This window comes from Chiloscyllium punctatum, chromosome 10 (assembly GCF_047496795.1).
Source record: "Chiloscyllium punctatum isolate Juve2018m chromosome 10, sChiPun1.3, whole genome shotgun sequence".
Taxonomy (NCBI): Eukaryota; Metazoa; Chordata; class Chondrichthyes; order Orectolobiformes; family Hemiscylliidae; genus Chiloscyllium; species Chiloscyllium punctatum.
In genome coordinates, this window is record NC_092748.1 from 68,812,394 (window position 1) to 68,830,056 (window position 17,663).

At 41.2% G+C, this 17,663-nt stretch overlaps 1 protein-coding gene across 3 annotated transcripts in view; it reads right to left on the bottom strand.

Annotated features, from left to right (window-relative positions):
* pla2r1 (phospholipase A2 receptor 1) overlaps window positions 1-4,676 on the bottom strand; it is a 154,843-nt gene extending 150,167 nt beyond the window's left edge. For 2 of the 3 annotated variants that reach the window (XM_072579437.1, XM_072579438.1), the window contains exon 1: window positions 4,439-4,676. In XM_072579437.1, the coding sequence (XP_072435538.1) occupies window positions 4,439-4,553 (115 nt within the window). In that variant the 5' untranslated portion in view covers window positions 4,554-4,676. The remainder of the gene's footprint in view (window positions 1-4,438) is intronic. The other variant, XM_072579436.1, reaches the window with a different exon arrangement.
* Window positions 4,677-17,663: the final 12,987 nt, after the last annotated feature.

Genomic DNA, 17,663 nt, shown 5'->3' on the forward strand with positions numbered 1-17,663 from the left:
TGAGAAAAGTTTCACTGCAGACATTCCAAATGTAATTTACACTGTTTCATCAGCTGTTACACATCTATTTGATGCATGGAAGCTCACTAGAAAGATCTGTAGTAGTCCACTATTAAGGCTCTCCATCATTTTAACTGAGGCTTCAAAACGTAGTTGGAGCAAATCAGTTAACCAGACATCTTTTGTGAAACATGGCACACAGTCAGCCCTTCAGACACCTCTGGAGCATCAGCTGACATCTGTGTGTTATCCAACACCCACATCAAAAATGGGGTGTCATCTCCATCTGCACTTCTTCACTCCTTGGACTTCTTGTCTGTCTCCTGTTTTCTGCTTGCTACTCCATTACAAAGTAAAAGCAGTAACTGAGTAACCTTGCAATTTTGTTTCCGAATGGTCCATAGACTTGCTTTCCACAGTAAGAAAAGATAGAAGCTTCAACTTATTTTTTGATCAGCTAATCAGAACTTACTTCAAAATGGTTATGGACACCTGCAGATGTTCAAGCACATAGTAATCAGAGACATTACTCAAATAACTGAAGTTGGAATGGACTCACATTCAAGAACTGGAGGAGTGACCAGGCTTTGGGTGAAGACTAATTAACATGAAAGGCTTGGTGGACAGATATGAAGGATTAATTATACTTGGCTACATTGCAGTTATACAGATATCTAAATTTAAGCTCAGGATTTCATACCATTTTATCAAGTCATAATTTGGACCCAGAGAGAAATGAATAATCTGACCATATGTGCTTTTTTTCCCTAACTGGTGAGATCAGGTTTGGAGATATTCCACTGCACACCATCTGGCTCTATCCATTTAAATTCAGTAAAACAGTAAGATTTTCACATAGCCATTATGCTCCTTCATAATATTTACCTGCAAGGTAGCAGTATTTGTCACAAATTGTATTTTCTTTGATTTGAGATAGAATTTCATCCCCTCTCTGTAGTTAAATATTAAACTTCTGATTTATGGGAGTCACATGTATAGTTTATAGTCATTTGGTATTACAAACACTCACATTGCTGAGAAAGAGAAAGGGACATATAGTCATAGAGATGTACAGCATGGAAACAGACCATTCGGTCCAACTCATCCGTGCTGACCAGATTTCCCAACCTAATCTAGTCCCACTTGCCAGCACCCGGCTTGTATGCCCATCCAGATGTCTTTTAAATGTTGTGATTGTACTAGCTGCTACCACTTCCTCTGGCAGCTTATTCCATACACGTACCACCCTCTGCGTGAAAAGGTTGCACCTTAGGGACATGCTTTTAAAGTCTTTCATCTTGCACTTAATGAACTTAATTCCAACATTCCAAGGGAACAACAATTTATTTGGCATGAGAAATCAGGGGCTGATTTGGCAATTAGAGTCCACTTGCCAACATGGAGAATACAACTTGGTCCTGCTGTAAGATGAATGCTCACCATTGTTCATCATGTTGTGCAAGGCTTCTGTTAGACATGCTGTTACCATGCTCTATCCTGATAGGGATCTATGAAGTCTGTTTGGCCTGGAGTAGTAGGTTATTGAGTGAATTTCCTACAATGAGAAGACTCTCCCACAATAAACAAAATGTAGTTTATTGAATGATACCAATAACGTTCACATTACACTGATGTGATGGACATTATTGTGGAAGTTATGAGGAGACCCAGATGGTAGATCTTACTTATTGATATCCTAGCTACCCTCCCACCAAGTCCATACATCATCATAGTGAATGGGTGCTTAAGGCACTCTTCAACATGAAAATTTCATAACAGTTAAATAACAGTTCCTTTGTAAACTCTAGACTTATGCATGTCCTGATAAGTGCAAGACAAAAAAAGCTTTGACTGTACTAATTTTCATTTTAACCAATCATGGGATTTAGGTACGCAAATATTCATTGCCTGCCCTAGTTGCCCTTGAGAAGGTTGTGGTGGTGAGCTGCCTTTTTGAATTGCTGCAGTCCAAGTGCTGCCAGTTGACCCACAATGCTGTTGCGGGAGCAGGGCTGGGGTTGGATTCCAGAATTTTGAGTCAATGACATTGAAAGAATGACATATATTTCCAACTCAGTGAATGGCTCGGAGGCAAACTTGCAGCTGATGGCATTCTCATTTATTTGTTGCCCTTGTTCTTCTAGATGGTACTGGTCATGGGTTTGGAAGATGCTAAGGAGCTTTGGTGAATTTCTACAGTAAATCTTCCAAATGGTGCACACTGCTATGGAGTGTCAGTGGAGGAGGGAGTTGGTGTTTGGGGATATGCCAGTCAAGCAAACGACTTTGACAAATCTAGGACAAGCTTATTGCGTGTTATTGGTCTTCCAGTGATACCCACATCTCAAGGATCAAGAAAACACAATAAATGGTCTGCAATAGTTGTTGCCACATTACTAATTGCAGTTGATACAGTTTAACTCAAACCAGGTTTCAGCATCAATCAATGCAAACTAGAGGAATTCAATACCATTTTCTGGGGAATCAGCACTTTAAAGCATTATCAGGATTTCTTACTTTTTTTTTGATCTTCATATTAGCTGTACTTCTTCACATTAAACCTTTGAATTTATTAACCAAATTTAGTCCTGTGGATGACTGATTTTCCAGCAGCGATTAAGTTTTGAATTAAAAAAAACTAATTTAAATCTTGTCTCAGATTACTGCGTACATTTCTGTTGCCCAATAAAAGAATTTTTAAAAAACCTTTGGCTTTTGGGTGGTAGTGCAACACTTAAGGAAACAAAAATGGAAAATTAGAGTCGGAGTATGCTTCAGCACTTCAACTTTGTTTCGCCATTCAATGGCTGTTCATTCAACTCAGAACTCTGTGTTGCTGCTTTCTCCCCATAACATTTGATCACCTTAGCCCTAAGAACTAGATCTGATATAAAAAAAAACAGCAGCACCTAAGGGAAGAAAGGCATGTTAACATTTCAAGTCTGACAATTCTTTCTTCCCTCAGTGGTTGCCATACCTGCCGAATTTATCTGCTAATTTCTGGTTTTGTTTCAAATATCCAGCATCCACAGTTTAGTTTTAAATTAGATGTACGTCCTCCTTTGAAAACATTCAATATTTTGGCCTCAACTCCATTTGGAGGCAGAGAATTCCACAGGACTATCAATCTGTTGAAGAAATTTCTCATCTCGGTCCTAAATGGCCTACTTGGCATCTTTAAGTTGTGACCTCCAATTCTGTACTACTTGGTCATTGGGAACATTCTTGCTGCTTTCACCCTGTCTGGTCCTGCTAGAATTTTAAATGTTTCTATCTTTCTAAATTCCAATTGAATATCGTCCCAAAGGATCCAGTCTCTCTTCTTATGGCAGTGCTGCCATCCCAGAAAGTCAGTCTGGTAAACCTTTACTGTATTTCCTTTTCTCCACAAAATCCTTTCTCAGATAAAAGGAGGCCACACAGTTCACAACACTCCAGCTGTGGTCTCACCAAGACTCTATATATACAGTTGCAGCAAGACATCCCTGCTCAGGACAGTCTTTCACATTACTGAAATGAATTCATAAATTCAAAAGTCTGATGCAAGGAGGTACATTGAAGACTAGTGAGTCAGAAGTAGGACATAAGGAAAAATATATTTTAAAACTAACTTTAAAAGAATCTGCACATGAAACATCGTGTACTCAGCAAATATAACGGATACCCAAATTCATGATAATTCTACCCAATATAAAACGATAGTGTATTATATCGGATTCTCCACCCCCCGCAACCTTTGCTGCTAATAATTTTTTAAAAATTTGATTTAGTGCCACAATACAGAAGAAAGGGAAACTTCACAAACTATTTTAAGAATGGTAGGTGTATTCCATGCACTTATAAATTGAAGACAAACCCCGGCTGAATTAGCCCCGAAAACATGAAGGAACAATCGCGACAACTCCATAATTAATAACAGGCGCACCGCATTTGAATCAATAGTGATTAAACATATGCCGACGCAAACAGTCATCTCCAATTTTTTTTTGTTTTGTGGAATTGACAGAAACATGTCGAAATTAAAAGAATAAAAACTGTTAATTACAAGCGAATCTGCGGGCATGGGGAATCAGACTGTCCATTCCTATGTCTGACTGAAGAACATGTTCACAATACATTGTGAATCAAATCCGAAGTCAGCTTAAACAGCTAACCTAGCACCGTACACATACTTAAAAGGTTTACTGTTTGTTTATCAATAAATGGGGAGGGCTTCAGCATTTTGTGTCTTTAATTATTTCAAGCGAACTTCTCGCAATTTGTAATTATTTGCAATTGAAATTCACTCTTGAAATTGCACACGTACAACTGAAAAACCTTGATGTTTTTGCCAGCCGCGCCATCCTTCAGTGCATTAGCAGCTGCCGTTCTTGCGCATTCCCCATCCGCCTCAACAAGGGAAGGTTTTTTTTGTTTAAACCCGACTGGCTCCACTCACCCAACAATCTCAATAACTCGTTTTGATTTAGCGCCGAGGTGGTTCTGTCTGTTTCCTCAGAGGAAGCTCCGATGTAGCAGGACCACAACAACATCCACTGCCATAAGCGAGACATCTGGCTGAAACTGAGAACCTCACCGTCCACGGAGATACTCTGAAAGTCCTACACAACAACGGCGTCTCCGACAACAGAACTACTCAAGTCAAACGCCCAGCGTTGTCTCCTCTGGGTTCAGCGCGTCACCGCTCTTAATGTTACAACCAAGTTTCCGCCTCGATTTTTTAATTAGCACGCCCTCTCTCACTCTAATCAATGGTTGTCTGTCATGTCAGGTATGTTGTCCCTTTGATTTCTTTCATGTGGTCCATTCGTTAGCCAACATATTTATATTAAATACAAACCTTCTTGCAATATGACAGTAGATTTATAAAGCAAAGGCTCTAGTATTTAACATTTAGTAACGCAGATTTATTTAGTGCCTTCACCCTAGCAAGCAGCAGCACTGGATTTAAACCACAAATTGACAGGAGTCAAAAGAAAAGATATTAGGACAGGTTTCTAAAACCTTTGCAAAAAGTACATTTTAAAAGGGTTTTAAAGTCAGAGAAAACTGGAGTTTAAGTAAGGATTTCCAGAACAATTTGCTCTTCCAAAGAGTCATATGTGATTCTGTGTCGGTAATTGTGTCATTGTCCACAATGCTGCCAGATCTGCTGAGTTTCCCCAGCGTTTTCTGCTTCTGTTAGGATTACCAGGGTTTAGGATGTTGCTGGTGTAAAGAAATTCAACCAGTAGTGTGAAAGGGACTCGAGATGTACAAATTCCCAAGTTAGAGGAATCTAGATTTCTTGAAGAGTTGTTGTGCAACAGGAGGTTATGGAGATAGAGAGTATGAGGCCATGAAGTGATTTGAACATGAATTTAGCTAGCATTGTGGCATTGGTGAATCAGGGGACAAAGTAGGTCAGTATTACAGAGGTGATGAATGATGTGAGTTAGAAAAGTAGAGCTTAGGGCAGGTTTATGGACAATAGAAGATAAACACTGGCTAAGAAAATATTGGTGTGGTTAAATCTAGAGATAGGAAAAATATTTGTGAGGATTTCCAGGATAGATAAAGCAGTTGTAGAAATAGCAAATATTGTGGTGGTGGAGGTTGACAGTCTTTGCAATGGAAAGGGTATGGAGCAGGAAACAATGTTCAGGGTTAAATAGGATTGTGGACAGGACACAAACATAAACACTGACTTGTGTCTTGTAGAAGTTGGTGAACAAGCTTTGTGGATTTGGAAGTTACTTGCTACAGAACTGCTAGCTTCAGAATAATTTGGCACAGTAGTTAGCACTGCTGCCTCACAGTGGCAGAAACCCGGGTTCAATTCCCGCCTCAGGCGACTGACTGTGTGGGGTTTGTACATTCTCCCCGTGTCTGTGTGGTTTCCTCCGGGTGTTCTGGTTTCCTCCCACAGTCCAAAAATGTGCAGGTTAGGTGAATTGGCCATGCTAAATTGTCCGTATTGTTAGGTGAAGGGGTAAATGTAGGGGAACGGATCTGGGTGGGTTGAGCTTTGGCGGGTTGGTGTGGACTTGTTGGGCTGGAGGGCCTGTTTCCACAATGTAAGTAATCTAATCCTTTAACAGCACTATTGACTGTAGTCATCGGCACCTTGACCAAGTGGTCAATGTTAACACTGGGACCTCCAATGTGAGTATTGGCAAGGTATTAACTTGGAGACATTACACTCAATCCAAATGCTGCACACACCCAACATTTTGGTCAGGAAAATAAATATTACCATCTTCTATTTCACTAGCTGAGGTAAATTGATGCAAATCACTGCTACAGCTGAGGTTTGTTTGCTTAATACTAATGGTGATCCATATTGAAGCTTTATGCTGGCAATGGCTCAACTATTCAGTGAATTGAGTGAACAAGATAACCAAGTGTATTTTTGTTTATTTAATTATGTAATGTATAGTTGATTTTTTTTTGTCATATTTAAAATATTAATTAACTCTCCTTGTGTAACAAATACAAACTGTATATTTATAATTCATTTCTGAAATGTCTGTGATTTTTGTTGAAAAGCTTGCAAAGTTTTAGATAAAATCTATAATCACATTATTGATCCTTTCAGACTCAAGTACTTCTTTTAAAACTTTCAACGAACAATTGCTTAACTTATAAATGGAAATTAAATTCATTGCTTGGAACCGAACTAATGTGTCTGCAGAAAGGTATTGACTTTGGCTTTTTCTCTGTAGAAATTTTCCAAAGCTACAAAAAGCCAATGATACTCGGGATATTTTTATGCAAGTTGATGAAGGAAAATATTAGACATTTCAAAGTTGTGCCACCTGGACTTAAAAAGCAACTTGGAGAATTGGTTTTCTGCCAGAATTGAGACTATGTTGTCAGCTTTCTTTAAGCCAAGTCAAACCTCACAACAGGGCCACAGTAATAAATCCATATTATACCCAGTCTATTAACATGCAGCAAGCCCATTATTTTATCTTAGTAGAGGAAGGAAAGATTTTCATCTGAATAAAATATGTCCATTTTATGCAAATTGATTCCATTTTAAAGAGAATCTAACATTTTTAAGTGTCTTGACTCTTCCAGTCAAGAGAGTCCTTATGAAAAATCTGAAGTTCAAACATTCTGTTGTTTATAGTGTCAAACATGAACTAAGACTTTTTCTTGTAGTTGCCTTGACGTCATGATCTGTTACCATCTTGTTTAGGCCTATAATATCAAAATTACAATGTTTTTAAGTCCATCCCCGAACATATTATTTATTGTCTTCTTAAAATTATATAATTAAAGACTTGGACTAAACAGATTGGGCAGTTAATGTGCTGTTCCTGCACTGTTGCACAGTTCTGGTTGTTGTGAGTGTTATCTTTTAGCTTAGCAATCAAATAGAGGAAGAAAAATTGAGGCTGGCCTGATTTCAGTTTACCTCTGTCGTGGATTTCCCATAGAACATTGAAATGCAAACCTTCAGTATCAACATGCAATGTAATATTTTTGAAAAATACTATCTGATAACATGAGTTGAGTTGTTCAACAAGATATGAGGCATGACAATAAAATTCCCAAGTTGAGGTCAAATGAATCAATGCTTCCTTGCAGGACACATCACAATTTTATTTTTCATCTTAATACAGATTTTATTGATAAGGAAATAAACCGACACACATTATTAGGCTATGATCCCACTTATATTTTAAAAAAGAGCGTAGGTTGATCTATCCCTAAATTTCCATCCGTTCCAAGTTTTGAGTGGATCTATGTTCAAGGTTGAAGAGCTCTTGCCAAAAAAAGGGTGGCAAGTCTTCATTAAATATGCAAATTGGAGTAAAATACACAGCTATCTCTGTCTGCAACTATTTTGCCTGTTCTTCAACTGATAAGCCGTGGTTCATATGAGTTGTTCCCAAGAATTTTGTTTAAAATGACTCCTGTTTGCTTTCAGGTACAATGTTGCAAAGATCAAGGAGATTTGTTTTTCATATAGTAATTTTTTGTGGCTTAGATAATCTTCCTGAGTACATAGTGTGATATATACTCTTACCATGATACAAACAATGCAATTGTTCTTTGTGGTTCTTGAATTTTGAGTCCACCTGAGGACAAACACAGGACAATAGATTTCTATTAAGAATAAAGATATGTGTTACCCTGAAGTGATTTCAGCATGTCAGTTGCAATGCCATGAGTCAATATCAGGCACTTCAGATGCTTGTAATCCACTGCCTTGAGGTGCTTGGGCCTGAGCAGCTCTAGCTGCACGCTCAACAACTTAGCAAGTGTGCCCTGGCAGATGCAGAGTTGGCATTGTGGGCTAAGTCTGTGGAAGAATATCGTTTCCCAAAAAGCGGGAGAGTTTGGGTCATAGAGTACTTATGCGGCTGAGTCGGATAGACTTTTGACTGACTAGTGGGTTAAATGGAATAAGCAGGAAAGTAAAGGCCACAATCGAATCAGCCACAAATGTATCAAATGATGATTCAGGTTAGAGTGGCCAAGTGGCCCATGTCTACTTCATATCTGTCTATTTGTATGCTTCAGGTAGCAGGGTAGACGTTAGTTCAGGAGCTATTGGAGAATCTACGGAGCAGGTTTCCCAAAATAATGCTAGAGCTGAGGAACTTCAGTAACGTAGAGTTTGGAGAAAGAGAATAATCCAGCAAAGTTTAAAGGGAGGCCTTAAAGAACTGTGTCGCTGAATTTTCCCAGGAACCAAATAAGTGTCAATTTTGCTGAGTTTCTCAGAGGGATTCACTTTCTGAACCTGACGGAATTTTTTCATGTTATTCTCCGTAACTCATCTCACTATCTATGCAGCATGCCTCTGTGGCACCCCACACACCTTGTCTTGTCTCCCGCTAGAGCTGAAAGTATTTGCTGCTGTAAGCACCTCCTAGGATGACCAAGTGCTGTGACAACTTTCCTGAAGAAGGGTTGATGCCCGAAACATCGATTCTCCTGTTCCTTGGATGCTGCCTGACCTGCTGCGCTTTTCCAGCAACACATTTTCAGCTCTGATCTCCAGCATCTGCAGTCCTCACTTTCTCCTCGACAACTTTTTAAAGCCCAGCCATGCACAAGGTCAAGTGCAACCAGCCAGGAGCTGGATAACTGGAACGGTACAGTTGCTCTCATTCTTCAGCAAATTTAGGATTTAAGATTGTCCTTCAGTGAGCTCTTTCTGAAGCTGTCCTTTCCATCTCTACCTGCTAATTTATTTAGTGAATCAGCCCAGTACACATTCCTCTGACTCACTTTCTCTGCTACAAGAAGCACAGTTTTTGTGATGGTGCCTGGAAAAGTAACAGTATTGGTGGGAACTAATTCTACCTTCCCGTCTCCAACTGGGGTCCAGGGTGTACTAGCTAGATGGATAGAGAACTGTCTGGGCAACAGCAGACAGAGTAATAGTGGAAGTGAGTTTCTCAAAATGGAGAACTATGACCAGTGGTGTTCCACAGGGATCCATTTTGGGACCATTGTTGTTTTGTGGTATACATAAATGATCTGGAGAAAGGTATCAGTGATCTGATTAGCAAGTTTGCAGATGACACAAAGATTGGTGGAGTAGCAGATAATGAAGGGGACTGTCAGAGAATGCAGGAAAATATAGATAGATTGGAGAAATGGGTAGAGAAATGGCAGATGGAGTTCAATCTGGGCAAATGCGTGGAAAGTTCTTTACACAGAGGGTGGTGGGTGTCTGGAACATTGCCAGTAGAGGTGGGCATGATGGTATCATTTTAAGATGTATGTAGATTGATACATGAATGGGCAGGGAGCAGAAGGATACAAATCCTTAGAAAATAGGTGACAGGTCTCGACAGAGGTTGTGGATCGCTGCAGGCTTGGAGGACTGAAGGGCCTGTACCTGTGCTGCAATTTTCTTTGTTCTTTGATTTATGTGCCAAATAACTAAAGTAGTGTAGAGGCAGAAGAGTTAGTCAAGAACAGTAAGGATAAACAGTACAACCTCATAATTTCCAGCACTGAGTGTCCTCTCTTTCACCCAGTGATGCTGATGACTATTCCTCCATTGGTATCACAGTTTGGAGTTTCAGGTATCTCTTATTTTCTCTTACTCACACCACTTTTTATTATAAGAAGACTACTAGTGACTTAATGTCAAATGATTTTGAAGATATGCAAGGCAATTACGCATGTCTCTGTGATGAGAGGAAAAATCAGCAATTATTACTGCTCTGTACCTATATTGTTTGTAAAGAGCTAGAAACAAATTAGTATGTGAATATGTATCCTGGGGTGATACATTCACTGTCACGCTGCAGTCATGTGCTGAGTAATGAGTGTCTGTGTCCCAGCTATGTGGAGAGATGCAGAACTAACTTGCGAAAGATACGAAATTGAGTCAAAAATGCCATTATTTCTAATTTATGGGAACTGGAAGATGTAGCAGTGACAAGGAGAAGAAAGCAGTTGCTGTTGAGATAGAGTTTAATGAATATGTGGATGTGCATTTGAGGTCAGCTGTAATGTCACTGTAACCTCAATAGCTGTATGTTAGTATTCTACTAAAAAGTTGGACCCTGTGCAGCTCAGAATATCATGCTCCATAGCATGTCATCATGTACAATGTAATAAAAAAAATCACTTAGTGGTTAGTAAGAATTCTGGCTTAATATGTTTACAACTTTAATTGCAAGACCCATGTCAATAACAATTATATATAGAGTTTTGAAAACACAAATCTGAAGTCTAGTAGTCCTGATTAGTTACAAGATGCATTCCAGTACAAATGTACAAACTTTAGAGAATTTATGAAGTTTAACACAACACAAACAAAATAATTGATGTTTAATTATAATAGTGGTTTACAGCCGATCTGCCTTAGGGCACTAGTTCATGGCTTTGTTTTAAGGGGCAGAGGCTCTTGTTCTGTTCAGTTAACTGAAGGTTCTTTTGTGTTTGCTCTTCCTTCTTCTGCAGCGGACTGCTAAAATCCAAGCCCTATTGACCCTAGCCAGGTCCTAACCCTGGTGCATGACCAAAGGCATCACTCTCTCTAATACACTGCATGAACAGTGCGTGAGCAGTTCAAGGTCAATCTTGGATTGACTGAACAGCATGTGTCCAATTCCTGATAAGTTTATTTGAAAGTAATGGTCAACTTAGTGACATCGTTTTCTATTGTCTCCTGATTTGTTCTTTAACAGACTAATCATTTTCTTAAAGTTGTCCCTTTTATAATAGCTTGTCTTTTCCCTCCCTCTTTACCAATTTCACAGATCTTTACTGAGCTGAAGTGTTACCATTGAACAATTAATGTGCCTGCCTAGAGTTTGTAGTGTCATCGGGCAGTGATTAACTATCTTCACAAATATTCCAATTGATACATCTGACCATTCTCCAAAATCTATCAATGTCCTTTAACTAACAGAACCATGCGTGACTCCTCAGTAACTATTAATACCTAAAAAGTAATTAAAGCTCAAAACAACCATATACTAATATACAAAAGCCTGTTAGATACTTTAAAAGACAAGAATGAACCATTTTAAACCAAATTGTGTTTGATGTGGGCAAAACCTACTTGACCTCCTCCTCACTAATGTATCAGTTACACATGCACCTGTCCATGACTGTATCAGTAGGTGAAACCACAGGACAGTCATGGAGACAACTATACTGATTGGAATAGACTTCAAACCATTGTAGGAACTCAAAACTGGGCATTCAGGAGCTATCAGCAGCAGCAGAATTATGCTCAAACACAATTTGTAACCTCATGGCCAGGCATATCCCTCATTCAACTATTACCATCAAGCCACAAGATCAACCCATGGTTCAATAGTGCGTGCAGGAGGATATGTAAAGATCAGCACCAGGCATATCTAAAAACGGGATGTGAATCTGGTAAAGCTATAGACTCAGAATGAAAACAGTAAAAGCAACAAGTAATAGACAGGGCCAAGCAATTCCACAATTAATGGACTAGACCTAAGCTCTGCAGTCCTGATATATCCAGTTGTGAATGGTTGTGGACAATTAAGCAAATACGTGGAGGAGGAGGAGGAGGAGGCTGCTAATGGGGGAGCCCAGAACATCAGTGAGGTTGACCAAACTGAGACATTTGTATCCATCTTCAGCTGGAAGTGCAGAGTGGATGATCCATGTCAACCTCCACCTGAGGTCCCCAATACCGCAGAGGTCAGTCATCAATTAATTCGATTCACTCTCAGTGTTTAAGAAATGGCTGAAGATACTGGATTCTGCAAAGGCGATGGGAACATTTCTTTGAGAACATTGGGCAATAATGTTGAAGAACTATACTGCAGAATTAGCTGTAATCCAAGTCAGCTTCAACACTAGCATCTACCAGGCAATGTGAAAAATTGCCCAAGTAAGTATTTTCCCCAAAAAGCAGGATAAGTCCAACCTAACCAATTACCGTCCTATTAGTCTACTCTCTATTATCACTAAAGTGGTGGAAAGGGTCATCAAAGGTGCTAAAAGTGTTACTTGTATTGGTCATTGATGTTTAGTTTAGGCTTTGGCAGGGCCACAGTTCCTAACTTTGTTACAGCCTTAGTTAAATATACACAGAAGAGCTGAATTCCAGACATGAGATGAGAACAACTGCCCTTGATGTCATTGGTTGGAGTCGTACCAGGAGCATCGGAAGATGGTTGGTTGTGGTTGATGGAGGTCAGTTATCTCCACTCCAGGACATCTTTGCAGGAGTCCCTCCGGGTAGTGTCCTTGGCTTAACCATCTTCAGCTGGTTCACCAATGACCTTCTCTCTGTATCAGTAGGTCAGAAGTGGATATGTTCACTGATGATTGTGCAATGTTCAGCACTATTCTCAGAAACTGAAGCAGTCCATACAGAAAGCCCTGGACAATATTGAGGCTGGGGCTGATATGTGACAAGTAACATTCACGTCCCACCAGGCATTGACGATGCAAGCAAAAGAGGTTCCACCCATCATCACATAAAATTCTACAGCTTTACTTCTCTGAAGCTCCCACTATCATCATCCTGCAGTTATGGTTGACCAGAAATGGAATGTCTTTTAATATAATTTAAAAAGTAAGGTTGCCATAGTCCTACCAGACCATAAGGATGCTCTATCATTAGAAGAATAATGACTTGTGGTTTAGCCTGAGGGTCACTACACCTCAGGTGTGGGGAGAGCTTGAGAAGGAGAGTCCTTCATGGCAACCTCAGCCAGTGTGGGAATTGAACCCATGCTTTTGGAGTCTCTCTGCATTGCAAACCAGCTGTCCAGCTAACTGAGCTAACAAACTCCCAAAAGCAAAAAATATTGTGGCTACAAGAGCAGGTCAAAAGCTGGAAATTCTGTGGTGAGTAAAACCCCTTCTGAATCCTCACTACAATTCTACTATCTACATAGCATAAGTCAGGATGTGATATACTCTCTCCTTGTCTCGATGGTTGGTTGTGGCTCCTACAACACTCTAGTAGATTCAGTTCAAGGCAGTCCACTTGATTGGCAACCTATCCATCATCTTTCACATTCACTGCTTTCACCAATAACACAAAGTGGCAGCAGCGTGTGCCATCTGCAAGATACATTTTAGTGACTCACTGAGCTTTTTTCAACAGTGTCTTCCAAACCTTCAAACTCGACTACATAGAAGGATATGGGCAAACTTGGAAGAGAATGCCACTACCTATGCATTCCACCCCACCCCCCCAACCCTTCCAACTATATTACTGATCCCTCCGTGAAGCTTGGTTAAAAATCTGGAACTTTCTCCCTGACATCATCAAAGACTGCATGGTTTAAGAAGACAGATCACCATCCCCTTCACAAGAGTAATTGGGATGCACAATAGATAAACTACTGAATAGGTCTTCAGATGAGAAAGTCTGGTTAATGTGTAGATGTGTAATTCATGAGGATGAGCACAACATATATTTATCTTTTGTTAAAGTTCAGTGTTGAGTTGTTTTTTGTTATGGAGCATTTTAGATTTGTTTATAATTTATGATTTTAGACGTTGTTTTATTTAAACATATTTATTATATGCTGTGTGGATTTCAATCAGAAGAAAAAGGAATTTTGACCTTCAATTACCTGTCAGCACAGCAGTCAGTATCAGTTGTATCTTCGGAACATGTTGAGATATTGGTGAACTGTATTGTGCAAATAATCTAGGTAAAAACAATGACTGCAGATGCTGGAAACCAGATTCTGGATTAGTGGTGCTGAAAGAGCACAGCAGATCAGGCAGCATCCGAGGAGCAGTAAAAATCGACGTTTCGGGCAAAGGCCCTTCATCAGGAATACAGGCAGAGCCTGAAGGATGGAGAGATAAGCTAGAGGAGGGTGGGTGTGGGGAAAAAGTAGCATAGAGTACAATAGGTGAGTGGGGGAGGGGATGAAGGTGATAGGTCGGGGAGAAGGGTGGAGTGGATAGGTGGAAAAGGAGATAGGCAGGTAGGACAAGTCATGGGGACAGTGCTGAGCTGGAAATTTGGAACGAGGGTGAGGTGGGGGAAGGGGAAATGAGGAAACTGTTGAAGTCCACATTGATGCCCTGGGGTTGAAGTGTTCCGAGGCAGAAGATGAGGCGTTCTTCCTCCAGGCGTCTGGTGGTGAGGGAGCGGTGGTGAAGAAGGCCCACGACCTCCATGTCCTTGGCAGAGTGGGAGGGAGAGTTGAAATATTGGGCCACAGGGCGGTGTGGTTGAATGGTGCAGGTGTCCCGGAGTTGTTCCCTAAAGCGCTCTGCTAGGAGGCGTCCAGTCTCCCCAATGTAGAGGAGACCGCATTGGGAGCAACGGATACAATAAAAGATATTAGTGGATGTGCAGGTAAAACTTTGATGGATGTGGAAGGCTCCTTTACGGCCTTTGATAGAGGTGAGGGACGAGGTGTGGGCACAGGTTTTTAAATTTCTGCGGTGGCAGGGGAAGGTGCCAGGATGGGAGGGTGGGTTGTAGGGGGGCGTGGACCTGACCAGGTAGTCACGGAGGGAACGTTTTTTGCGCAAGGTGGAAAGGGATGGGGAGGGAAATATATCCCTGGTGGTGGGGTCTTTTTGGAGGTGGCAGAAATGTCGGTGGATGATTTGGTTTATGCAAAGGTTGGTAGGGTGGAAGGTGAGCACCAGAGACGTTCTGTCCTTGTTACGGTTGGAGGGGTGGGGTCTGAGAGTGGAGGTGCGGGATGTGGACGAGATGCTTTGGAGGGCATGTTTAACCACTTGGGAAAGGAAATTGTGGTCTCTAAAGAAGGAGGCCATCTGGTGTGTTCTGTGGTGGAACTGGTCCTCCTGGGACCAAATACGGCAGAGGCAGAGGAATTGGGAATACAGAACCTCATCACCTCAGGAGATCTCCCACCCACAGCTTCCAACCTCATAGTCCGGGAACCCCGCACTGCCAGGTTCTACCTCCTTCCCAAGATCCACAAGCCTGACCACCCTGGCTGACCCATTGTCTCAGCATGCGCCTGCCCCACTGAACTCCTCTCTACCTACCTCGACACTGTCCTATCCCACCAGTCCAGGAACTCCCCACATACGTTCGAGACACCACCCACACCCTCCACCTCCTCCAAGACTTCCATTTCCCCGGCACCCAACGCCACATCTTCACCATGGATATCCAATCCCTCTACACCTCCATCCACCATGACCAGGGCTACCAAGCCCTCCATTTTTTTCTCTCCCGACTTCCCCAACAGTACCCTTCCACCGACACTCTCATTCGTTTGGCCGAACTGGTCCTCACCCTTAATTTCTCCTTCGAATCCTCCCACTTCCTCCAGACCAAAGGGGTAGCCATGGGCACACGTATGGGCCCCAGCTATGCCGGTCTCTTTGTTGGCTACATAGAACAGTTGACCTTCCGTAATTACACCAGCACCACTCCCCAGCTCTTCCTCCGCTACATTGATGACTGCATTGGCGCCACCTCGTGCTCCCGCGAGGAGGTTGAGCAATTCATCAACTTCACCAACACATTCCACCCTGACCTTAAATTTACCTGGACTATCTCTGACACCTCCCTCCCCTTCCTGGGCCTCTCCATCTCCATTAATGACGACGACTTGACACTGACATTTTTTACAAACCCACCGACTCTCACAGCTACCTGGATTACACCTCTTCCCACCCTACCTCTTGCAAAAATGCCATCCCGTATTCCCAATTTCTCCGCCTCCGCCTCCACTAATCCAGAATTGTGCAAATAATCTGTTAACAATTCATCCATTAAATTTTAACAGCTCATCCAATCTAGATCAGGCATTCAATTGTGCAGCATTTATCATCTTCATTTAAGGTGCTCTATCTTTTACTTTCGATATGCAAACCAAATGTTTTGCTATTCTCTTCTTGGATAAGGTATTGCTGTCACAAAGCAGGTCTCTGTTTTTTTTCTAAAAGCTGTTCCTTTTCTCAAAGATACTATATCCTTGGTTTTTATTTCAGAGGAGTAATAAACCTCTCTCCATTCCAATTAGACTGGTTTGGTACAGAGATTAAAGGGTATTGAAAGGCCTTTTTATTTATATGTAAACAGATGAGACTTCAGGCTAAAGTGGTCATGTTTTAGGAGTGACCTGCATAATGAAAGGGGAGTGGTCAGCTCTCTAGCTGAGCAGTTTAGTTCAGTCCAGAACTAGTTGGGAGTTCAACAGTGAGCTGTGTGGAAACAAACTCCCTCTCTCTTTCTGCCCTTCTAATTTCAACCTGAAAGCATGTGTTCCATTTGTATTTGTTTTTAAAGGGGTTTGCTTATTGGGACTGTTGTGTATATTTGAAACAGTATAATTAAGTCTAGTTTGGATATATTGAGTTCTGTAAGGGTTCTTTATTCTGTTCTTTGTGTTTCATTGTGTAATTTTGTGAATACATTTTTCTGTTTTAAAACCTGGTAGTCAACCTCGCTGACTTACTCTGAGTAATTTTCACTGTACACTTACCAAAACAAATTGCAAAATTATGGTCTGGGTTGCCTGCTCAAGAATGTTTTAAGTGGTCTGGCCTAGTCTGTAACACTGCTTTCACAAGATATATCATATATTAATGGTTGTTTTATCTAGTATACAGTCAGTTCTTCTGTAACATGATGGTTACATTCTTGTGCAACCCGGGTTATAGAAAAATTGTGCTTTTAGAAACTGCACTTCACATGACAGCCAACACACGTTTTAAATGTTCATGCTGTAGAAACAGTGTCCCCAATTTGTTAATTGTGTTACAGTGAATTCATGTTGACAAAACATGTGTTATAACTGAACAATCTGTATATAAAATTAATATCCTTCAAGCAATCCCCTACCCTGGCCTACCTGGCCTGGATGAGACTCTACTCCTTCACTATGGGCAGAATCTAGTGCTCCCAGAGGCAGTAGTCCAAGAGCTGGGAAGGTAACTTCCCAGAGCTGGTGGAGTGCCTGAAATCCACAGCCTTCCTACTTCCACTGCAATTAAAGTTTTGGCAGGAGGGCCTATGTTTAACCTGTGGCCTATTGCCAGTCAAGGCCCTGAAGTAGCCATCTAATGAGCACTTACAGATCTCTTTTCCCTCTGTCATGGGAGTAACCCAGCTCCAGGTGGACTTGCTGACCGATAGCTTTCCAAACCAGACAAAGAATGGGGACCACCTGTAAGCTGGGGTGGGTTTCTCTCAATCAAAGGCACTCAGCACCTGATCAAGGGCAAGCACAATGGTCAGGGCCTTCCCCTGAAAG